At 50.0% G+C, this 24,757-nt stretch overlaps 1 protein-coding gene across 2 annotated transcripts; it reads left to right on the plus strand.

Moving 5' to 3' along the window:
* Positions 1-17,652: 17,652 nt before the first annotated feature.
* Positions 17,653-20,405, plus strand: GAST (gastrin). 2 transcript variants are annotated; one of them, XM_027048988.2, is made up of 3 exons: positions 17,653-17,702; positions 19,884-20,099; positions 20,222-20,405. In XM_027048988.2, the coding sequence occupies exons 2-3, from the start codon at positions 19,889-19,891 to the stop codon at positions 20,323-20,325; spliced, it is 315 nt and encodes a 104-aa protein (XP_026904789.1). In that variant the 5' UTR covers positions 17,653-17,702; positions 19,884-19,888; the 3' UTR covers positions 20,326-20,405. The 2 variants fall into 2 exon arrangements, with proteins under 2 accessions (XP_026904789.1, XP_014925076.1); XM_015069590.3 differs by lacking the exon at positions 17,653-17,702 and having other exon boundaries at positions 19,882-20,099.
* Positions 20,406-24,757: the final 4,352 nt, after the last annotated feature.

Here is a 24,757-nt window from a genome sequence, read left to right on the forward strand (position 1 = left end):
CCTGATTTGCAGATTGTATTTTATGTATAGTCAGTCTTGTACGTGGGAAGGAACCACAGAAAGGGGCAGTGGAGGGTAGTCTACGCCTGCAGGCCAATGGGGACCTCAACCTCTAGGCCAAGAAAACCTTCAGTGAACCTGTCCCTTGCATGTCGCCAGAGCTGCAGTGTCCTTAGAGTCCTGAAAGGAGGGACTGCAGGGTGGACGGGTTCACTGGTGGTCGTTGGGCCATCCCGGTTCAATGGCCATGGAGGAACTCCCCTTGTGGACTGATACAGCAGTTTGGTCGGAAACCCTTGAGTCCCCTCAGTGACAGGATCTTGCCTTTAAAGGTTGTAACAAGGGACAGACGTGGTGTGGGATTTAACCTGATCCTCAGACCCTTGGGAGGGACACAGAAGTGCTTTTTCCAGGGGATACGTTTATAGGGTTAACAGTTACGGGACTATAAAGCAGTTTAAGAAAAAGGTCAGGCCATCCCTTACAGAAGAACAATGAATGTGATTCATTCTATTAAAATTCTGTCAGTATGTGGATCATGAACTGGTACCAATTGCAGATTGTAAAATACAGGCTTCAAACTACTGAGTAGTCATGAAGAATCCACTTTTCCTATTGCTAGCCTCTTGTAGATACTGGTCAGCCTTGTGAATAAGTCTGTATAGAGGCCAGCCTAGAACAAGGTAAAGTGTGGGGGAAGGCTGGTGAAAGGCTGAGCCAGTGGCAGCTGCCCTGAAACTAGGATTTTAATCTGGGAGGTAGAGGGTTATAACAAGGTCTTACAAAACTCGTGTTCAGCAAACAAGATTTGAGTGATACTTTTGCTTTTTAAGGTTTATTTTTGACAGAGAAACCGACTGCCAGCAGGGGAGGGGCAGAGAGGGGGAGACAATCCAAAATAGATTCCAGGCTCTGAGCTGTCAGTGCAGACGTGGGGGGGTGTCAAACTCACCAAGGGGTAGATCACGATCTGAGCCGAAGTTGGACCCTACTGACTGAGCCACCCAGACACCCCTTGAATGATAGTTTTAAATCAGTAAGATTGCATTACAAAGCAAAGGGCTATTCAGAAGCTTCTAGCAGCAACCCAGGAGGCCAACCCACAGAAGACCACAGTCAGGAAATAAGATAAAACAGTAAGAGTCCTGCTATAGGTTGATATGCAGGTCCTGTGCTAGGCTGTTGAGATATCTTGCCTTTTAAGGACTTCCAGCATTCTACAATGAGATTATTGAGAGTTAAGCCAGCAACATCAGTAATCCACCATCTGTAATCAAAATGGTTATCCGTGAACATGACAGGAGGTTTGAGAACACTCTTAATTCAGTATCTCAGGCCGGAGATAAAAGTATAGTTGTGTCCGTTGGATGGTTGGGGGAAATTTGCAAGGCTAAAAAGTGGTAGGGTTTCCTCCAGAACCCAAGCTCTCCGTCCTTGCCCTCCCCACCAGGTAACCTGTACATTTCCAATTTAAAGAGTTCGTTTTACCAAGATCCGTATATGCAGTGTCGAGTGTGGGGATCGCGGGGCACACGACAGTAATCAGGAAGACACCCTGTGCTCTGGAAGCCGGTGGCCTGACAGGAGTGGAAAACCAGCCCACGGCCTTGACGCGAGGCAGAAAGGAGCCAATGCCACCCCTGGCTTGGCCAAAGAGTCACAGGTTTGGGGGACTGGCAAATCTTCCCCACCCCGCCCACACCCACGGGGGCCGGGGAAGGCTTCATAAAGGAGGTGCCATCTGAAGCAGCGTGTTAACAGAGGAGTCAGGATCCAGAGGTGGGGGCACCCAGAGTATATGAGGGCCCTAAGGTAGGAGCACTTGGCTGCAACAAAGGCCTTGTATAGAGCAGGAATAACAGTGCTGTCTCTATGCCAGGCCTGTGCTGAGAGCTGGTATACGCTGACCTGTTCGCTTAACAGGAGGGACTCGGCCCTATGGTAGAACGTTCTGAGAAGTGGGACGGCTGAGCCAGCAAGCAGGTGATGAGATGGAGCAGAGGGGAGGGAGGGCTGGAAGGCTGGTGTGAGGTCAGAGTGGGCTGAGCCACAAGCTAAAACATTCAGATGTCAGCCTGCAAGAAGTCACGGTGAAGAGCAGATCTCGATGAGAAGCGTCTCCCAGCTCTGTGCTCTCGGTTCCTCTCCCCCCCACCGCTCCCCCACCCCCAGTCTCCTCTCTGCCTCCTCACTCTGTCTGTCCTCCCGTTCCCTCTCCTGTTTCCTCCCTTCTCACCTCCCTCTCCTGGCCCCAACCAAGGCCCACCCTCTGCCACAGGGACAAGCCGACACAAACCCAATGTTCCTTAAAATTGTGTTAGCAAGACGAAATGAATACTGGTCAGCTAAAGCTGCACAGGAATCCACAAAAACTACTTTAAAGCCTATTCAAAGCTCACCCATAAATAGGACAAAGAAACATGGTCTATTTGGGAACTGAACATTCTACCAACTAGCTCTGCAATTGACCTGCTTCCTTATTTACCAGCCTGGGTGCTGCCCCCTTGTGGCATGAGTGTCAAAATACAGTTTACTGTTCACCTGGCTTGGAAACGAAGCGCGAGCTCCCTAACTTTTCAGCAGATACACACTGTTTCAGAATTAGCAAATCGTGTGAGGCTCTGGCCATTTCTTCTCTTGGACTCCCTTAAATCCTCCTAGTTTAAATATTCATAAAACGTACTGTTCTTGGGAAGCTTGTTAAAAATTCAGATTCTAGGGGCGCCTGGGTGGCTTAGTGGGTTAAGCGTCTGACTTCAGCCCAGATCATGATCTCAAGGCGCATGGATTCAAGCTTCGCATCTGGCTCGGTGCTGACAGCTCAGAGCCTGGAGCCTGCTTCAGCTTCTGTGTCACATTCTCTCTCTGCCCCCTCCCCCAATTGTATTCTCTTTCTCTTTCTCTCTCTCTTAAATAAACTTTAAAAAAAAATTCTAGGGGCGTCTGAGTGGCTCAGTTGGTTAAGTTTCTGACTCTTGATCTCAGCTCGGGTCTTGATCTGAGGGTCGTGAGTTAAAAAAAAAAAAAATCAGATTAGAGGCCCCACCCAGGATAGCTAAGCTTTGCTGGGTGTCAGCTGAACAATCCACCTGCTCTTCAAGGGCCTACAAAAATGTCTGGGAACTGAAAGAAATTCATCATTTCCCAAATTTGACCCCCCAAACTGCAAAACTCAGAATGCATAAGTGTTTAACACTACAAAAGATAACACTGGCTGTAACTGTAATATAATTCCTATATAACTATATGAAATTGTAATAAACATTTCTAGAAAAGGAACAACATTATTTGTAACAAAACTTAGATTTGTAAAGTTTACCAACATCTTTCCAAAAATACTACAGAAAACGTCTATTTGGCCTGTGGGTGTACTTTATTCACTTGGTATGAGGCACAACAGAACCTCTGAGGTCAGAATGTCTGGCCCATAAACTCCAGGAAATGACCCTGCCTGTAGAGCCACAGACTCTGATCCAGAGATTCTGATGTGGGGCCCAGGAACCTGTCTTTTTAACATCAGCCAATTCAAATGGGAGGACCAACATCAGCCAATTCAAATGGGGGGAAATACTGATGTGGCTAATGGGGAGCTATTGAGGAAACATGAGCAGGAGAGAAGCATTACCAGAACTAAGTTTCAGGGAAAGAAATCAGGAGTACTGTATTTAAGGGGCACCTGGCGGGGCGCCTGGGTGGCTCGGTTGGTTGAGCGGCCGACTTCGGCTCAGGTCATGATCTCGCGGTCCGTGAGTTCGAGCCCCGCGTCGGGCTCTGTGCTGACAGCTCGGAGCCTGGAGCCTGTTTCAGATTCTGTGTCTCCCTCTCTCTGACCCTCCCCTGTTCATGCTCTGTCTCTCCCTGTCTCAAAAATAAAATGTTAAAAAAATTAAATAATAATAATAATAAGGGGCACCTGGCTGGCTCAGCCGGTGGAGCGCACAACTCTTGATCTCAGGATTATGATCCAGACTCACGTTAGATGCAAAGATTTCTTAAAAATAAAATCTTTAGCGGCATGTGGGTGGCTTAGTCAGTTAAGTGTCCAACTCTGGATTTCAGCTCAGTGTGATCTCGCAGTTCATGAATTTGAACCCTGCGTTGGGCTCTGCACTGACAGTGTGGAGCCTGCTTGGGATTCATTCTCTCTCTCTCTCTCTCTCTCTCTCCTCTCTCAAAATAAAGTTAAAAAAAATTTTTTTTAATCTTAAAAAAAAAAAAGAGTATTTAAGATGGTTTGAAAAGGGGGTGGCCAAGAGTCAGAACTTGGTTACCAGCATCTGAGAAACCAACCCCTGACATTTTGGCATTTTCACATATGTGAAAATGTGGGCATTTCTTGCAAGACTGCCCAGAGCTTTTATCAGATTCTTTTTTTTTTAACAAGATTTTTTTATAATTTTTATTTTTAAGAGAGAGAGAGCACGAGCACAAGCCAGGAAGGGGCAAAGGGGGGGTGGGGACACAGAGGATCCAAAGCAGGCTTTGCACTGACAGCAGCAAGCCCGATATGGGGCTTGAACTCACGAACCGTGAGATCATGACCCGAGCCGAAGATGGAGGCTCAACCGACTGAGTCACCCGGTCGGCCCCGCTTTTATCAGATTCTTAAAAGAGCCTGTTACCCAAAACCCCTAAGAATCACTGGCCTGTGGTTTCCTCCCCAGGCTTACAAAGCCCCAGGGACTAACAAAGTTTATCCAGGCACGGCAGTGCAAGCAGCAACATGCCTTTTCCAATATCGACTTTGAAAATTAATAACTATTTAAAAATATTTCTAAACAACTCCCAAATCGAGCGAGGGCCGGGCAAAAGGCACACACGCAGCAGCCGGACTCCACAGCCTCGGATGCCCCAGTGTGACTCACTCGCTCCCGAGCCGCTGTCGCCAGCCGTCACCCGGCCTCGGCGGTCTGGGTGGTTGCACAGTTTAAATTGTCTTTAATCTTGGTCCTTGATGGTCAATTTGTACCCAGGATGGACACCTAGTTAAAAACAGGAAGCACAGGGAACGCAGAGGTTGAACATGTTAACGTGGAGCGTGAAACACGACAGTCTTTTGTGTGGGTCACGTCACTGGCTCTCCATTTCTGTGGAACAACAGGAAACAAGCATGAGGACAAAGTCAATGCAGAGAGATGTGACCGAGCTAGGTCCCACGGTCCACCTTGGAGACAGAACTGCAGACTCTCGCTACTCAGTATCCCCGTGAGCTTGTTAGGATTTTAAGCCTGATCCCAGACCTCCCAAACCCATCTTCATTTTTTTTTTTAATTTTTTCATTCTTTATTTTTGAGAGAGCAAGCGAGCAAGCGCAAGTGGGGGAGGGGCAGAGAGAGAGGGAGACACAGAATCCGAAACAGGCTCCAGGCTCCGAGCTGTCAGCACAGAGCCCGATGCGGGGCTCGAACCCACAAGCCGTGAGATCACGACCTGAGCCGAAGTCGGACACTTAACTGACTGAGCCACCCAGGTGCCCCTCCATTATGGTTTTAGATGTGCATTTAAAACCCACAAAAATAGTCCAAGTATGGAAAGCAACAGGTATGAGCTGAATATGGACTGAGTTCATTGCACTAGCTAAGAGGTGCAGAAACCTGGCTGTCACATCAGCTGGGGAGTTCTTCAGTGGTACCAAGCCTGGGCTTAGCCCTCAAAGCCTCAGGCCAGAACTAGGGGGTGGCCCATAAGTGATGATTATCTAGCCATTCACGCCCATGGAACCCCATCAGACCTGCAGTTCCCATCCATCTGACTAAGAGGACTCCAGAATGTCAAAAACAATGCTGAAGAAGAAAATATGGTGTTGGCTAGATCTAATTGGACTTTTCCTTCATTGGAGCCAAAGACAGCCTGCATCTCTCATGTGGGATTTGCAATGTGCTTGTATGTGAGCAGCCTGAAACTCTTCTATCACGCCCTGGGAAAAATAATACAAAAGCTGTAACAAATGTAAGGGGACCCCAATGAACATTAGATTTTTTTTAAGTACATAATGAAATCTAAATCTACATTTTAATATACATTTGTTCTCAGAACAAAATGTGATGCAGTGTCACTTTTTAATTGGTCTAAAGTCATGCTTTTTCTTCCAATTAAATCTAAACAGTGTTTTGTCACATTTTTATGGGGAAAGTCAAAATTTGTCTATGATTACCACAAATTATATTTTAAATTGAACTTTAAAGAGAACCAATCATAACTGACCAACCTCAAATTACCTTTTAATTAAAATGCTGGGCATATGCCAGGCATTGGAAAGAAAAAGATTGAAAGTTTCCGGGTTGGTCCTCTAGATCATTGATATGACAGGGAAAAGGATTTTGAGTCCAAAAACGTCAAGACTCACTGAGCGAGAACTCAGCTGCTTTGCTGCTGGACGCAGGACAGAAGACATTCATGTGGACGGCTTCGTGGAGAGCTTGCCTGGGCTTTTGACAATCCCCAGTGGGTTCATGTAACTGGGGGCATCACGTAACTCAGCACCATTAATATTTGGGCCCCGAGAATTATTTCTTGGGGAAGAGGGACTGACCTGTGTATCAAAGGGTGTTTAGCAGAATCTCAGACCTCCACACCCAGGCATGCTGGATGACCAAAATTATCTCCAGATTATTGCCAAATGCCCCTGGCGGGGGCAAAACCACATACCCCTTTTGAGAACCACTGGCTAGTTCACCCTTTCCCTCCTGTTCTGCCAAACAGAAATGCAAAGGAAGGAGAGCAAATCATGATATCACAGAAGATAACCCTGCTAATTTTAAACTTCTCATAGAATGAACCATTCGTTCATTCATTCATTCATTCATTCAGTAAACATTTATTCAGCACACCGTACGTGCCTGGCACCCTTTGAGACACTGGGGATACAGCACTGAACAAAGATCCCTGCCCATATGGAAGTTACGTTCCAGAAGGGGAGGATGGATTGGGTTTTGGATCTCCTCATCCCCTACAATTGTTTCCTTGCAACATTTGGCACTGCATGCCAGCCCTCTTTGCTTCTTGGATGAGGTCTCCCACTAGCCACCCTGTGACCTCTCCGCCTGCTCGAACCTTTCATCCCTCCATGCTCCAAATGTAGGAGTTCCAAAGGGACTAAGACAGTCTGGGCTTTCCTTGCCTCTCCCTTCTGGTCTCACCCTAGGTCATGACTGATTATGGCCTTCAGGGTTCATGCTCCTAACACTCTGTTTCCAGCTTCAACTTCTCGTTCAAGTCCAGAGCCCACTGCCAACTCTTTGTTGTGTTCATTCATTCGTTCACTCACTCATTCATTCACATTTATGGAGTACTCACTCGGTACAGGTGTCCACAAGGGGTGTGGGTTCAGCAACCAACAAGGCAAAGCACACCTTCTTTCTCACAGAGTCTGTACTCCAGCTGGGGAGTCAGGTGCTAAACCAACCACTGCACAAACACCTAAACTATTTCGGCCATGCTTAGGCAAGGGGTCACATTCAGCCTGTGACAGGGAGAGGCACTCTTTCTCTGCTTTTTTTTTTTTTTTAACATTTATTTATTTTTGAGAGAGAGACAGAGCATGAGTGGGGGAGGAGCAGAGAGAGAGGGAGACACAGAATCCGAAGCAGCTCCAGGCTCTGAGCTGTCAGCACAGAGCCCGATGCGGGGCTGGAACCCACGAACCGTGAGATCGTGACCTGAGCTGAAGTCTGACGCTTAACCAAATGAGCCACCCAGGCACCCCCTTTTTCTCCGCTCTTTTGCTCCACAGCACTTATCACCACCTGGACGAGTCTATAATTTAGCTTTGCTTGATTTTGACCATCTTCTCCCATCTCTTAGAATTCCCATGGCTGTAATATGCTAGTATTTTGTGATTTTGGTTTCCTTTTTGTGTGCTATTTGAGAGAGCAGCTTTAAATTTTAAACGGTCTATGGGGAAGTTCTTCTTAAGGTGATCTCCCAGCTACCAGCTCTCTGAGTAGTTTGTCACAAACCTCTTTTTCATGTCCTAGTCTTTCCCTGGGAGAAGAGAAATGAGGAGTGAATGCAAATGAGGTTTTTCCTTTTGGGGTGATGAAAATATTCTGGAACTAGATAAAGGTCATGGTTGTGCAATGTTGTGGATACGCTATAAGCCACTGGCTGGTGTACTTTAAAAGAGTGAATGGTGGGCGCCTGGGTGGCTCAGTCAGTTGAGTGTCCGGCTTCAGCTCAGGTCATGATCTCACAGTTAGTGAGTTAGAGCCCCGCATTGAGCTCTGTGCTGACAGCTTGGAGCCTGGAGCCTGCTTCCGATTCTGTGCCCCTGCTCTCTCTGCCCCTCCCCTGCTCTCTCTCTCTCTCTCTCTCTCTCTCTCTCAAAAATAAACATTTAAAAAAAAAGAGTGAATGGTGTGATATGTTCACTATATCTCAATTAATAGATCTTGTAGGGGTGCCTTGCTGGCTCAGTCAAATATCTGACTCTTGATTTCAGCTCGGTTATGATCTCATGGTCATGAGATCAAGCCCCGAGTCAGGCTCCACACTGGGCGTCGAACCTGCTTAAGAGTCTCTCTCTGCCGCTTCCCCACTCATTCTTTTCTCTCTCTCTCTCTCAATCTCTCTCTAAAAAAAAAAAAATGGATAGATAGATCCTATATATGTGGGTTTTTTTTTTCAAGAGGTGCAGGAAGCACAGAGAGAGGGACAGAGGATCCCAAGCAGGCTCCACGCTGACAGCAGTGAGCCCAATACGGGGACTGAACCCACAAACTGTGAGATCACAGCCTGAGCTGAAGATGGATGCTTAACCGACTGAGCCACCCAGGTGCCCCCCTATATACGTGTTTTAAATTGTGTCATGTCAAAGCTGGATGGATGGACAAATTACGAGCAGGAGTTTTGCCCTTACCAAATGGAAGTACCACTTTGGGTTTGGTGACTAGAAATCTCCTTACCCTCTGCCAGGGAGAGTTTGGGATTTGGCTGGTTTATAAAAGCAGGAGAACCTCGGTAAAGCCTAAAGAAGCACACTGCCCCTTCTCCCTTCCCTGAAACAATTTTTCACAATAACCAAGTAAGATTACAGGTAAAATCAGACACCAGAACCTCCCTCATTTCCTTGGCCCTGAGGCCACAACTCCCACCAACCCCACTCATTGGCTCAATAGATCACAGAGTTCAGGGAAGAGAAGGTTCACTGTCGAGGAAGCAGGAAAGCAGCAAGGGAAGGCTTTTTTTTTTTTCACCAATGCTTACAGAATCCAACTGTCCAGGTTCAAGCCTCAGCTGTGCATTTGATGGGCTGTGTCCCGGGCTAATCACTGGGTTGAGTCTGGGATCTGACTTTACCCTACTCACAAGCTAATAAGCTATCCTATTAGCTTTTCACCAAAGGCAGAAGACACAAGACTCCTGGGTCAGAGACAAATAACTGTGTTACAACCCATCTGACCACATAATTTGCATCAATTACCCTTGCTCCCCAAGTTCCTTGGTGGTAACACAGCAGAGATGCTGCACGGACAGTAGTTGTGAGGCAGCCGAGGACACTGAGCCTGGAAATCTACTGTGTTTGTAGGAAGTAGTAAGCAAGTCTGCTCTACGTCCCAGAGGGAGACATTACCTCCTCTCTCAAAGTTTCTCACTGCAAACACAAACCCAAGAAATGGCCTGAGTAAAGAGTGGTCACGACCTTGGCATGTTCAGCAAGAACATTCAGGGAGGCTCAAGCCATGGTGAACTGCTTCATTGCTTCGCCAATTTCTCTGTGCCTCAGTTTCCTCGGCTAAAACTGGAGGCAATAGTATTACCCTCCTTGTGGGGTCGTGGTGAGGACTCCAAGACATAATGCCCTGTAAAGTGCTTAGCATGGAGACCTGGCCAAAGAAGGGCTCCCTAAATTGTAATCACCATCATTAGGGGAAGAGGGAGGAGAAAACATGTTATAAACATGAGAAAGCTTGCATTTAAGAGGGCTTCAAGGTCCGGAGGAAACAGAAGGCTTCCCCACTTACTTGTCCCCCAAACTGTCCACGGCACCTTAAGCTCATATCACACTGTCTCTCCCCAAGAGAAAAGGAACAAAGACCCTCTTGATCAACATTGTGTTCCCAGGGTCAACACAGCACCTGGCACGAAGTGGGCACTGAATGAGTGAATGAATGAATGAATGAAAAGTGAAAGCAGAGGAGTGCCTGGGTGGTTCGGTTGGCTGAGCGTCCAACTTCGGCTCGGGTCATGATCTCACAGTTTATGAGTTCAAGTCCCGCGCCAGGCTCTGTGCTGACAGCTCGGAGCCTGGAGCCTGCTTCGGATTCTGTGTCTCCCTCTCTCTCTGCCCCTTCCCCACACATGCTCTGTCTCTCAAAAATGAATAAATGTTAAAAAAAAAAAAGGGGGGGTGGGGAGAAAAAAAGAAATGTGAAGGCATTAAGCGTCTGAGCTGGCAGGAGGGTCCGGGATGAAGGGCCACCGTGGGGGCACTGAACTTGACAGGGCTGCATACTCTCCAGTGACGGAGGAAAGGAGAGCAGAAGGAGGGCTCGGACAGCTGTGGTCACGCAGGGAGAAGGAAGCTGAGGTCAGATGGCCTTGGGAGGGAAGGTAACGTGACTCACAAGGTTGCCAGGCAACCACCCAGCTGCAGAATATTAATTTGCAATTGAATCAACTGGCCACTTTGAGGAACTATCTAGTTTGCAGGGATGGGGAGACAGGAGCTGAAGAAGGGGTCAAGGCTTAAGGATGGGGACAAGCCTGGCAGGTTCTGCAGCACGACAGGGGCAGCGACCCAGGTGCATCGCCCATAAATGAAGTAAAAAACCGTGGGGGCCAGGCTGGGGAGGGAGGAAAGTGAGACCAGAGGGGGAAGGTGGGCTGTGAGAAGGAAGGCAGTCGGACTGACAGTTACAGCAAAGTCAGATTGAGCAGGAGCTGGGCTTCTGGAGAGAGGGTAGGCCAGAGGCTGTGGACCAGGAGAGGCAGCAGCACAGCCCAGAGAAGACCAGCCAGGCGCACAGCTCCATCCCCTCACCCGTCAGGTGTCAGGCGTGAGCAGGCAGCTTCCCCTGGCCAACCCCTAACCCTACAATGCACCTGAGGGCACCTGGATGGCTCAGGCGGTTGAGCTTCTGACTCTTGATTTCTGCTCAGGTCATGATCCCAGGGTCACGGAATCAAGGCCTGTGTTGGGCTCTGCGCTGAGCATGGAGGCTGGTTAAGATTCTCTCTCTCGGGGCACCTGGGTGGCTCGGTCAGTTAAGTGGGTGTCTGACTTCGGCTCAGGTCATGATCTAGCAGTCCGTGAGTTCAAGCCCCACGTTGGGCTCTGTGCTGACAGCTCGGAGCCTGAAACCTGCTTTGTATTCTCTGTCTCTCTCTCGGTCCCACCACCCCCACCCCAACCCCTCTCATGCTCTCTTTCTCTCTCTGTGTCAATTAAATCAAGACATTTTAAAAAATTAAAAAAAGAAAAGATTCTCTCTCCCTCTGCCCCTCTCCCTCACTCATGCTCTCTCTCTAAAATAAAAAATAAGTAAAATAAAATGCACCTGAGTAAAGATTCTTCTCACATTGGTGCTTTTAGGATTTGTTTCCCATCTTAAATCCACTGATAGTGCTAAACAAAATACTCTCTAACATTTTATTATAAAAATGTTCAAATACTCAGAAAAGTTTAATTTTAATGTGAAGACTCATATGCCCACCACCTAGATTCCGTAATTTATATTTTATTATTATCGATCTCATATCTATTCATCTTTTTTATGCATTTCAAACTAAATGTACAGTAATACACTTTGACCTAAATACTTCATTAACTAGACTTCAACTTTGTTACAGTTTTTTTTTTAATAAAATTTATGTACAATGGAGTGCACAGTTCTAAATGTGCCCTGCAAACAGGGTTCTGGGCTTGATTTTGATTGTTAAGGGAGATAATAGGCCCTGTCAGCACCTCATTCAACAGTGGAGGTTGTTACGGTTAAGATATGGGAGTCAAAACAGTCCCCAGAGGGGGGTAGCCAGGATGTGACCCAGGGCTGTGGGAAGCAGAAGGTGGATGGACCTGAGGAGCCAGGGTGAGGCCAACCTGGAAGAGGCAGCGTTAACCTGTGAGGGGAGACTCTAGGGACTATTACAGGGCAGAGTGGAGAGAAAAATAATCAAGGAAAAGGGGGTAAAATATTCTGGAAGTCAGCAAGATGTAACAGCACAGATAAGTTGCAGGTAAGGCTGTGGTGATGAAAATACCAGGTATAAAGGTGCCTGAGTGGCTCAGTCAGTTTCTGACTCTTGATTTCTGCTCAGGTCATGATCTCACGGTTTGTGAGTTCAAGCCCCACATCCGGCTTTGCACTCACAGTGCAGAGCCTGCTTGGGATTCTCTCTCTCCTCTTTCTCTCTCTCTCTCTGCCCCTCCCCTGCTCCCATGCACCTTCTCTCAAAATAAATAAATAAAAACTTTAAAATATATACCAATAATAATAGCAGACCCTTACATAGAACTTACCATGCATCAGAGACCAAGTGGAGGCTACAGGTGTCTCATTTATCCCTCACCTTGACCCTCCCAGAAAGGTATGGGGAACATCCTAAGTCCATGACTTGCCTTGGATCACAGCTGGGAAGTGGTGAAGCTGGGATTCAACCCAGGGTCGCAAAGCCTCCTTGTCCTGACCTTCCACAATACACAAACACTAGTCCCGCACACGGACACCAGCCGCAGCCTGGGTCTCACCGCGGCTTCTGATTCGAGAAGACTTCTCATTGGTGCCCCGGGCACAGGGGTGGGCTTAGAGCTCCGCAGGCGATCCCAATGTAAGGTGTGGGTTGAGAGCCACGGCTCCAAAGACACAGGTGGGCATCAGTTGGGAAGGAGAGGGGGGCCAGAGAGGAGGCCAAAGCTGGAGTATGGGGGTGCCCTCTGCTCTCCCCTCAAGGCAGCTGGGCAGTCACCTGGCCCCTGAGCTCCTGCCGGGGCCCCCTCTCCAGCTCAGCCTGGTCCTGCTACCTTCCTACCCTGGGACAGCAGCCAGACGTCATGAAGCCACTTGTTCCTCCCCAGCCCCCCACTCCAGGAGGGACCACGCATGCCCAGGCTGCCTCCGGGGGTCACTGTCTCAACACCTTCACCCCTCCGAGGCCCCATTGCCTGGGACAGGGTGACTGAGGCATCCTCAGCCTCTCCCTTGCCCACCTTCAATAACCAATGAGGAACCCCGGGGGGCTGGTGGCTTCTGACAGCGGTTTGCAGCTGCCCGGTACTATTTCCCAGGACCGGCTCTGGCAGGGAGGGGAGTGGGGTCAGGCATGTAGAGTTGCCCCGGGGAGTCTCCCGCCCCAGGGATAGTCCTCCCCGCTGTCTGTCGTTATTAATTCTATTTTGTGTGCACCCCCGCCCTGAAATCTAAATGCCAGGAAGCCATGACTGAGCCGATCACATCCACCTGTTACCCCTGGGGCCTCATCCTGGCCCTGGCTTATGGCAGGTGCTCACCACCTGGAAGGGAAATGGAACAGAAGAATGGCCCAATACTTTAACAAACGTCCCCCTTCATCGTATTTGAAAAATCACATGCAAATTCACACTGGGCCAGTTCTTACTTCACGATTTCAAAAGAAAACTTCCTGGTGCTGGAACCCTTAGCATTGGTGGGGCTGTTGCAGCCCCAGTAAATTACCACAAACTGTAGAAGCTTAGGACGACGTCAATTCATTCTCTGACGGTTCAGTAGGTCAGAAGCCCCAGGTACAGCAGGGCGCCCCGGGCGGAAATGAAGGCGTCACCAGGGCTGCGCTCCGTTCTGAAGGCTCTGGGTTTGAACCCGTTTCCAAGCTCTTCCAGATTGTTGGCTGAATTCAGTCCTTTGCGGTCCTAGGACCTCGGCTGGGGGCCTCTCTCAGCTCCTTAAGGCCACCTGCGCTTCTCGGCCTGTTGCCCTCCCCCTCCCATCTCCAAACCGGGGAGGGCGGGTAGAATCCTCCTCGGTCCTCAAATCTCTGATTCATTCTTCAGCCGCATCACTTCTGCCTTTAGGCAAAGGACATTCGAGCCAGAGGACATTTTTTTATGTTTATCTATTTTGAAAGAGAGAGTGTGTGAGCAGGGGAGGGGCAGAGGGACAGAGAATCCCAAGCAGGCTCCACGCGCTCAACTCAAGGAGCCCGACCCAAGGTTGGATCTCACAACCGTAAGATCATGACCTGAGCTGAAATCAAGAGTGGGATGGACACTCAACCGACTGAGCCACCCAGGCGCCCCCAGCCAAAGAACATTTTAAGGGCTTATCTGATTAAATTGGGCGCACTCAGGGGCGCCTGGGTGGCTCAGTTGGTTGAGCATCTGACTCCGGCTCAGGTCACGATCTTGTGGTTCGAGCCCCGTGTCGGGCTCTGTGCTGACAGCTCAGAGCCTGGAGCGTGCTTCAGTTCTATCTCCCTCTCTCTCTGCCCCTCCCCTACTCACACTCTGTCTCTGTCTCAAAAAAAAGTAAACATTTAAAAAAATAAATTAAAAAAAATTGGGCCCACCCAGACAATCCAGGATAAGCTCCTTACTTCAAAGTCTATAATTACATCTGCAAAGTCCTTTTGCCATGGAACCTCATATATTCCCAGGTCCCAGGAGTCGGGCTGTGGACGTCTTTGGGAGATGATTATTCTGCCCTCCACACCCCTCCTGGGAGGAGAAAGATGCCAGAACTAGGAGTTTCAGGCCCAGATCTCCTTGGTCCTGTAAACCCAGGACAGGGATTGCTTCACCTGGCTGAGCCTTGGTTTCTTCACCTGTGGGACAGGGACACACTAGTCCTTACATCCAAGGACCATGGTGAAGAACAACTACGTTTATTCGTGCAGAGAGATTGTCAGCCCAGCACACAGCATTGTCACTCTTGTGAGAACAAGGACGGGGCCCACAGGGAGAGGGAGGGAGCTGGCCCCAGGGTCTGGGATATGATCTTCAATTTGGTAGACTCAGAAACTTGATTTTCTGGTCGCCCAGCTAGTCAAAGTGTTGGAGCCAGGAGTCCCCTCTGGCCTCACCAGTTCCAAAATCGTCCATACATCAGTCGGTGCTGGCCTCTGAGAGATCCAGCTTCCACAGATTCCATCCCTGCCACCGCCTGCGGGTGCAGCCCAGGACAAGTGTCCCTCTGAGTCACGGCCAGCGGGAGGGAAAACCTTAGATTCACACACGGTGCTTTTTAGGGAATCACCCTCCATAAGCCTTGGGAAAGGAGGAGCTCTGTGATGTGTGCAAAGCGTGTGCACAGACCTTGTGACCCCTCCCCTTCACAGCAGCCCTCTGAGGTAGGAATGAATGATTCCCATTTCGCAGACGAGGCTAACTGAGGCCCGAAGAGGATACAAACTCACGATGTTCTAGGCACTGTGCGTGGTGTTTTCTGCACATCACTTTCACAAGACTCCTCCCCCCCCCCACACACACCCAAGTTATTTTCCTCATTTCTTGGAGAAGAAAATAGCTCAGAGGAGGAGAGAGCTGCCCAAAGCTCAACATCTGGAAAAGGGTGGGGCCAGGAAACCCTTTTCTTTCCCATTGGACACGATTCCCGGGAGGGCAGAACATGCAGTTTGGTGATTATGAGCACCTTGGGGGGAGTGCTGTCTCTCCACTCGGGGCAGAGCCCCCCCCTGCTTGCCCGCCAGTGCCCGGAGTCGCCTGTTGAGTGGGATACACAAATCTGTTTGGTGCTGTCCCCAGCTGGTGTGAACAGCCTGTGAAGAAGAACCGGGGGGGGGGGGGTGGGCATAACCCCCTCCACAGCACAAGTCTTGGGTTCCGGTGCAACCAAGGCTCTGCGGAAAGCGGCTCGTTTCTTGTTACCATGGCAACACGAATGTCTCCATGCCTCTCTCGTGTGAACAGAGCTGCTCCCCATGCCACCCTGTCCCCCCAGGCCCCTCAAGATTCTGGTTTCGATTAATTGCCACCAATGCCTGCACTGGGTTTGTCATTTTCACTTATTCCATCCGCTGAGTCACTGAGCCCTGCTCTGAATTAGAGTGGTTATTCACCAGAACATTCTGCTCGCTCGTTGCCATGGACACCTCCCAGCCTGCTTCATCACCTGTTAATTTCTCAGCAAGGCTGGCTGTGAGCGTGGGTACCACTGCCCCTTATCCAGGACCCAACGGGCATCAAAACTCCCCCGGAAAAGGAGGGGCCATGATGACGCATGAACAACAGCTAAATCTCTAATGCCAACTCTGGAAAAATCAAAAACAGCCTAGAGCTACTTACATCTGTCCAAACCAGGTCAAGGTGGCAATTCATCAAATAAGTCAACAAGCACACTATTTGTTTGGTTTTCTGGCATATCTTGAGCAAACTCTTTAGTCTCTTTGCTAACCACTTTAGGATGTATTTTTAGGGACACCTGGGTGGCTCAGTTGGTTAGGCATCTGATTCCGGCTCAGGTCATGATCTCGAGGTTTGTGGGTTTGAGCCCCATGTCGGGCTCTGTGCTGACAGCTCAGAGCCTGGTGCCTGCTTCAGATTCTGTGTCTCTCTCTCTCTCTCTCTCTCTCTCTCTCTCTCTCCCCCTCCCCCTCCACTGCTCATGCACTCTCTCTATGTCTCTCTCAAAACTAAACATTTTTTAAAAAATTTTTTTAAAGATGTATTTTTAGGGGTGCCCGGGTGGCTCGGTCGGTTGAACGTCTGACCTCAGCTCAGGTCATAATCTCACAGCTTGTGAGCTCGAGCCCCGCGTCGGGCTCTGTGCAGACAGCTCAGAGCCTGGAGCCTGCTTCAGATTCTGTGTCTCCCAGTCTGTCTGCCCCTAACCCACTCACATTCTGTCTCTGTCTCTCTCAAAAATAAATAAACGTTAAAAAAAAAAAAGAGATGTCTTTTTATATTGAAAGGTGGTGAGTGCATTATGCAGATTGCTATCTTCCCTTGAAAATGAAAGGAGGGAGTCTCCAAGTATAGGGGCCTGAAGCAACTGCCCCCGGGGAGGGGGTTTCCAAGAGGCAGGGGTTAAAGGGCAGACCTGGGATTGAGAGGAGCTGCAAGCTGAATCCAGCCAGCACAGAGCGCACAAATGGGGGGGGTGGGGAGAGGGGTACACTCAGGATTTTCCAGGCAAAGGAGGTGAAGAGGCAACCAGGATGCAGCCCCCAGGCAGAGCGCGGGGGCCATCAGCCCACGGCCCATTGCCCCCAATAACTACCTCACGTCCTGTTTGCAGAGCCCAGCAGGGGGACAGGGGATCAATACATCACCCGACATCCACACACTCCCTGCTCTTCAAACATCAATGTACGGAGAAATACGCTTCCCCTGAATCCAAGGTCACTAGGGGCATCTGTCTCATCTGCCCCCCAGTTGGACATACCGGAAGGATGATGCACACCAGGACTGTGACCCCAAGGACTGGGCACGGGGGCGGGGGGGAGTGGGCACTGCTCCCGACCCCAGGGAGCCTGTCTCCTGCCTGCCCTCGTGCCCAGCTGAGGAAATGCCCGCACCCTGCACCTGCCCCCACCGCTAGGAGGTCAACTCCCCTCCCTTCCCCCATGCGATGACTGATTGAATGACTGGGTAGGGCAGGGGCGAGGTACCTGTGCCCACCCCCTTTTGTCTTGCTTCGGGGGAGGCTGACCTCATGGGGGTTTGGGAGGGGCCATGAGGGCTTTAAAAGGTAGGGCTGGAGCACCAAGTAGCACAAAGCACGGAAAGGAACCAGGCTGGCTATAGCATCACCAGCCTCCCCGCTCTGCAGGTGAGAGCACCCAGGAGGAGGAGGAGAGGCTCTGCAGGTGAGAGCACCCAGGAGGGGGAGGAGAGGCTCTGCAGGTGAGACCACCCAGGAGGGGAGGAAAGAGTCGGGGAGAGGGCTGATGGGACGTCTCCCTGCCCCAAAGGACCAGGCTCCCGCCTCGGTGTCTCCAGGGCCACCACCCTCCTCTCAGCTCAGGGCCGGACTAGGTCTCAGCTCTAGAACCCACCCTGGAGTGCCCTTTCCTCTCCTGCTGCTTCAACCGGGGCCCTGCCATGCCCCTCTGCCTCCATGCTCACCCCAGTCCTGCAAGGTGAGAAGGACAAAGGCTATTCTCCCATTTCCAGGTGAAAAAACTGAGGCCCAGAAGAAGTGACTGGCCAAAGTCACACCAATCACAGAGCAGGGCTGGAACTGGAACCCAGGGCTTCTGGGTTCCATCTCAAGCTCTTTCCTACACCAGCACTGTCTGAAAGAACTTCCCATGATGATGGGGATTGTATCTGCACCATCCAATAGGGTACCCACCAGCCAAAAGTGCACCAGAAAGGAGGCTAGTTCAAAGAAGGAGTTTTTACTTTTAATTAATTTAAATGTAAAGAGCCATATGTGGCTAGTAGCTACCATGTTGGACAATAACGTGGCTAACCTTGCTTCTTTAGCAGCAAGAACCCTTTCTCCTTCAAAGGAAATCTAACACAGAGCTCCACGATGACAAACAGATAAAAGCAGTATTTTATTCCTAGAAACGCGTCCCTCGAGGGTAACATCTTTATAATTTACTTCTGATGAAGCCAATCAGAACAATGAGGCAGAAAGAACACAAATGCTGAGAAGAGAGTTTTAGATGTGAATCTTATCTTTTTATTTTATTTTTCAATGTTTTTTCATTTTTGAGAGAGAGGGAGCATGAGCGGGGGAGGGGCAGAGAGAGAAGGAGACACAGAATCCGAAGCAGGCTCCAGGCTCCGAGCTGTCAGCACAGAGCCTGAGGCAGGGCTTGAACTCACGAACCCTGAGATCATGACCTGAGCCAAAGTGGGACACTTAACTGACTGAGCCACCCAGGTGCCCCTAGATGTGAATTTTAGACTCGTTTGAGGATCCAGTTTATTTCTGTATGATAGTTTCCCCCCGAACTCAGGTCATGCTGACACACAGGTGCAAGTGGTAACTGCTTAACTTTTTACAAAGATTTTTTAAGTTTATTTTTGAGAGAAAGAGAGAGAGAGAAAGAGAGAGCCTGAGTGGGGGAGGGGCTGAGAGAGAGAGAAGACAGAGAATCCCAAGCAGGCTCCGTGCTACCAGCACAGAGCCCCATGCAGGGCTCGAACCCATGAACCATGAGACCATAAAAAAATCAAAAGTCAGATGCTCAACCAAGTGAGCCACCCAGGCGCCCCTTAACTTTTTTTTACAGCTTAATTTTTAACTGCTTAATTACAATCACAGGATATTCCTCTTAAGCAAAAATGGCAAGAGAACTTTCCTTCTGAGGGCTGCACAGAATCGGTGGGACCCGACCACACAGTGAATACACCGATGGTCTCCAGAGAGATAACCATACCGTGCTGTCTGGAACGCACCCTTTGGTATCACTATTTAAAAGTTCACTTTAGGGGTGCCTGGGTGGCTCAGTCGGTTGAGCACCTGACTCTGGATTTAGGCTCAGGTCATGATCTCACGGTTTATGAGTTCGAGCCCTGCGTCGGGCTCCATACTGACAGCTCAGAGCCTGGAGCCTGCTTCGGATTCTGTGTCTCCCTCTCTCTCTCTGCCCCTCCGCACCCCCCCTCTCAAAAATAAATAAACATTAAAAAACTTTTAATAAAAACATAAAAGTTCACTTTAAATTACGAGATGTAAACATCTACAGGACCACTCACATGGCCTCAAATTCTGCAGAAGTTTGGAAACCGTTGCTCGAAGTTGTAAATTCCTTGGAGAAAAGCCACTGTTGTAATTAGGGGGGGTGAGGAGGAAAAGGGCAGGGCTTGGGAGTTGCAGGGAGCAGGGGTTACGCAGCTGGCAGGAACTGGAAAAGCAAAGTGAGGACCAGCCCACAGCCCCACACGGCGCTGCACCTGCCAGCAGGGAGGCACCTAGAGTCCATCTGGTCCAGGCCCCTGCCTTTGGGTCCCTAGACGGCTCCACCTTTCAGCCCCGCCCCTCTTTCCTTTCCAGACAAGATGCAACGACTGTGTGTGTGCGTGCTGATCTTGGCACTGGCTCTGACCGCCTTCTCTGAAGCTTCCTGGAAGCCCCGCTCCCAGCTGCAGGATGCACCCTCGGGTCCAGGGGCCAACAGGGGCCTGGAACCACATTGGCTGAACCGGCTGGGCCCAGCCTCTCACCACCGACGGCAGCTAGGGCTCCAGGGTCCCCCACAGCTGGTGGCAGGTAGGAGCTGTGACGGCCATCCCTGCTTGCCTCACCCAGCCAGGGTTGGCCCTGGCCTTGGTTTCTAGTGGCTTAGGTGTCCTTCCCATATGCTCACGTCCTCTCCCACCTCTGACCCTCAGACCTGTCCAAGAAGCAGGGACCGTGGCTGGAGGAAGAAGAAGCAGCATACGGATGGATGGACTTTGGCCGCCGCAGTGCAGAGGACGGGGACCAACATCCCTAGAACGGAGCTTCAGAGCCCAGCCTCTCCCAGCCCAGCCCAGCCCAGCCCCATGAAAAACCAATCGAAATAAACTAGCTTCCAATGGATCACATTGTGTCACGTGTGGGGCAGGAGAGGGGAGTTGGTGGAGACACGGTTGAGGCAACAGAGAGAACGGAGAACTCTCTTGGGGACGGGGACCCATGACTCATTCTTCTCGGTATCCCCAGAGCCTAACATTGAATGAGAATCTACTCGTGCAGGTGGAAAACAGTGGTAGGGTCACAACCAGAGTCCTCTTCCTAAAAGAGAAATCAAACTGCGCCCCTCCAGGTTTTCACCTTCCAATGCCTCCTGCTGCACTTAGAATCAAACCTAAACTCCTTGTCGAAGTCCTAGGTCAGCCCTGCTGTCCCCATGGCAGGTGCCAAGTGTCTTCCTCCTCTCTCCCTTTCCCTTCCTTACACAATGCACCAAGCTCATTCCTGCTCAGAACCTTTGTCCTTTCTGTTCCCTGTGCCTGGAAGGCTTTTCCCAGGCATAAACCTGGCTGGCTCCCCTTTTTCTCCCTAGGTCACACCCTGTCATTGTTTTGTATGTTAGTTTATTGTCCGCCTCCCCCAGTTAGAAGGGAGACTCTGTAAGAGTGTGGATCCCACATCCCTCCTCTCTGCTGTATCCCCTGTTCCAAGAATAGGGGGTTATCCTATAAATATCTGTCACATTGGGGGGGTGAGTGGCTGCTATAGGCGTTGTTGACATTTCGCCCATATTCCCCTCACTGTTCTGAGCCCGTGGGCAACATCCTTCCACACGCACCCTCGATTGGACAATAAATACCCTAGTTCCCTCATCCCTTGGGCAGGATAATTCTGTCTCCCCAAATTCCAGAATCCCCCTGCAGGACCGAGCTCAAGGCTATCCTTTGTTCACGTGCTTCCCTTCCCCATCTCACACCTCGTGGTCCCACTTGAGATCACCACCCAAATAAACCACTCACACTCAAATCCTTATCTCCAAGTCTGCCTCGGGGCAGGGCGGGGTATGTGAGGGGCCCTCCTCTGAAAACAGAGGGTTTTAGGAAACAACACACTCATCTTGGGATTCTAAAATGTGATCCTTCACTAGCCAGCCCCCTTTGCAGGGTGCTGGTAACCGCTGGAGTGTTGTGGCAACACCACTACTAAATTCTCATCCCAGTGAATCAGGATGGGGCACACGTGGAAGAAGGAGCACTGGCTTATGCAACTGCTCCAGCGCTGGAGAGAGAAGGGGGGGGGGGATGCTTTTGGCCGTGGCATTGATTGGCTACCGTTAATCATCAGAGAATCTCTGGAGGAAGAAAATGTTAGGCGCAGGTTAGCCAACCATTAACTCAAACCCAAGATCTGAATGTAAGAGTGCAGATAACAAAGGAAGCCGAAATTGGAAGCCCAGCAAGTCTCCCCCGTTAAAGTCCTAGAATGAGAGGCATCTGGGTGGCTCAAGTAGTCAAGCGCCTGGTTCCTAGTTTCGGCTCAGTTTGTGGGTTCAAGCCCCTGGTCCGGCTCTATGCTGACAGTGCAGAGCATGCTTGGGATTTCTCTTTTTACCTCTCTCTCTCTCTCTCTCTCTCAAAAGTAAATAAACTTTTTTTTTTTTTAAGTCATAGAATGAAAGGCATGAGACCATGACACCTTGCATGGGACATCTGAGAAGATTCCCTTAAGAATTTTGAACTCCTAGGGGCCCCTCATGACTCAGTCTGTTAAGCACCTGACTTCGCCTCAGATCATGATCTCGCTGCTTGTGAATTCGAGCAAGCACCCCTGTCAGGCTCTGTGCGGACAGCTCGGAGCCTGGAGCCTGCTTCAGATTCTCTGTGTGTGTGTGTGTCTCTCTCTGTCCCTCCCCTACTTGCTCTCTCTCTCTCTCTCTCTCAAAAATAAATAAACATAAAAAAAAAGAATTTTGAATTCCTGGGGCACCTGGGTGCCCCATTCAGGTAAGTGTCTGACTCTTGGTTTCAGTTCAGGTCATGATCTCATGGTTCATGAATTCAAGCCCTGCATTGGGCTCTGTGCTGACACCATGGAGCCTGCTTGGGATTCTCTGTCTCCCTCTCTCTCTGCCCTTTCCCTGCTCATGCTCTCTCTCTCAAAAATAAGTAAATAAACAGAAGGAAAAAAAAAAAAGAATTTTGAACTCCTATGTTCTCTTCCAGGGATTTAGTGTTAAGGACTTGGGCTTTTTTTTTTTTTGGTACCATAATGAGTTTTATGTATAATTAGACCCTATCTTCTTCCTCATAATGTTTTAGTGTCTTTTTGCCTCCCGGTATTCTTTATCAAGAGTGGGGAAGGTGAGGTCTACTTTGTTTAAACCTGGAAAACCTTGGGGTGCCCGGGTGGCTCAGTCAGTTGAGCATCCAACTGTGGCTCAGGTCATGATTTTAACAGTTTGTGAATTCAAACCCCACATTGGGGGACGCCTGGGTGGCTCAGTCGGTTAAGCGTCCAACTTCAGCTCAGGTCACGATCTCACGGTCCGTGAGTTTGAGCCCCGCGTCAGGCTGTGCTGACTGCTCAGAGCCTGGAGCCTGTTTCAGATTCTGTGTCTCCCTCCCTCTCTGACCCTCCCCCGTTCATGCTCTGTCTCTCTCTGTCTCAAAAATAAAAACTTAAAAAAAATTTTTAAAAATATAGCGTAGCCATTTAAAAATACGCATTCTGGGGGCACCTGGGTGGCTCAGTCGGTTAAGCATCTGACTCTTGATTTTGGCCCAGGTCATGATCTCAACATTGTTGAGTTCGAGCCCCATGTTGGGCTCTGCGCTAACATTATGGAACCTGCTTGAGATTCTGTCTCTCTCTTGCTTATGCCCCTCTCCTGCTCATGCTATCTCTCAAAATAAATAAATAAACTCTTAAAAATATATATCCACTCCAGCATGTGCTGTCCATATTCCACTGAAAGCATTGGTATTTTGTAACAGGGGGCTTTCCTCTCCCACATACAGGGCACAGAACACAACATGTTAATGCCCCCAAGACTGCCAGACACAAATGTCAGCTGGGCGAGGCATGCCCAGCCTCCTCCCCCTTTGGGTGGGGTCCATCTCGGTGGGTCCCAAACTTTAGTATGCATGTGCCTTCCCCGGGGTCCTTGTTACCACGGAGATTCTGACTCTTTGGGTCTGGGGTGGGACCTGAGAATCTGCATTTCTGACAAACTCCCAGGAGATGTGGGTGACGCTGGTCCACAGACCACACCTGAGTACCAAAAGGCTACACTTCTTCCCAGAGTTCCCTGTAGGGTTAGCCTCGGTGCCTAGCACTCCCTTTCATTAGCTTTCCTTCAGTTCTCAATTCCCCACTGTCCCCAAGAGTGATTCCTGGATCATCTTCCAAACAAACTGCTTGTTTTCAAATGCTGTTCCAGGTCTGATTCCAGGTCTGAGGGATGTTTACCTAAGACAGTGGGTGATTCTCGCCCGTGCCTTTCCCCTCACAGGCAGGGCACTGGGCCAGAGTCCCTGGAGCAGAAAACAGGGAAAGGAGCCTGTCTGAGCATGAGCTCCAGAGGCCTGAGGGCCTGGGTTCACATCCCAGTTCTGCAACTAGCTGTTAGACCCGCCTGGGCCTGTTTCATCCTCTAATAACCATTTACCAGATCACCCACCCACCCCCCAGGGGTTGTTGATATGACTAAGTAATGCATTTAACAAAAGTCCATGGCACATGGTTCAGTATTGGAGCCCATCCTCTTTCTACAACTTTGCCCCAGCAAAGCTGCATGCAGGGGCACACACACATGCACACATGCTCCCAGAGAAAGACACCGGAGTCCAGGCCAGGTAGTGCACAGGTCCTTTATTTCCTGCACCAGCAGGTGCACAGGCTGACAAGAAACAGGAGAGTGAGCAACGCAGCAGGAACAGAGCCAGACTGAAGTGGGCAGGAGGTGGGGGAGCCCCAGACTCCAGCTGTTTAGGAGTAAAGAGTGGGAGAGGGCAGAACATCTAGAATGAAGAAAGGAGAGGCACAGAGGACTGAGGGGAGGACCAGGGGGAAGGAGCAATGGGCAGGGAGCCTGGACACATGGGCCACAGGCAGGGAGATGGGGGCGGGGTGGGAGGACGCCCCCAGTGGGCGGAGGGACCCCTCACCCACACACAGAGATACTCTTGGTTACCAACAGTAGTTAGGGACTGAGAAGAAAGGACCAAGAATGGAGGAAGAAGGCCAGGTCCCTAAAAGTCAGCAAGGACTCACAGGCCACCTTTAACTTGAGGGTCAAGGGCCTGTCGTTAGAAAGGTAGTCAGAACACCTTCCTACACCAGTGTCTGAGCCCCACCCCCAGCTCAAAGCCAGGTCTGGCAGCAGACAGACCTCCCCTCAGGCACCCCCATCCCCTGGGCTACCATGTGACCCCAGGCCCAGCAACCTGAACTAGCTTTTGCACCAGCTGCAA

The sequence above is a fragment of the Acinonyx jubatus genome, chromosome E1 (assembly GCF_027475565.1).
Source record: "Acinonyx jubatus isolate Ajub_Pintada_27869175 chromosome E1, VMU_Ajub_asm_v1.0, whole genome shotgun sequence".
NCBI lineage: Eukaryota > Metazoa > Chordata > Mammalia > Carnivora > Felidae > Acinonyx > Acinonyx jubatus.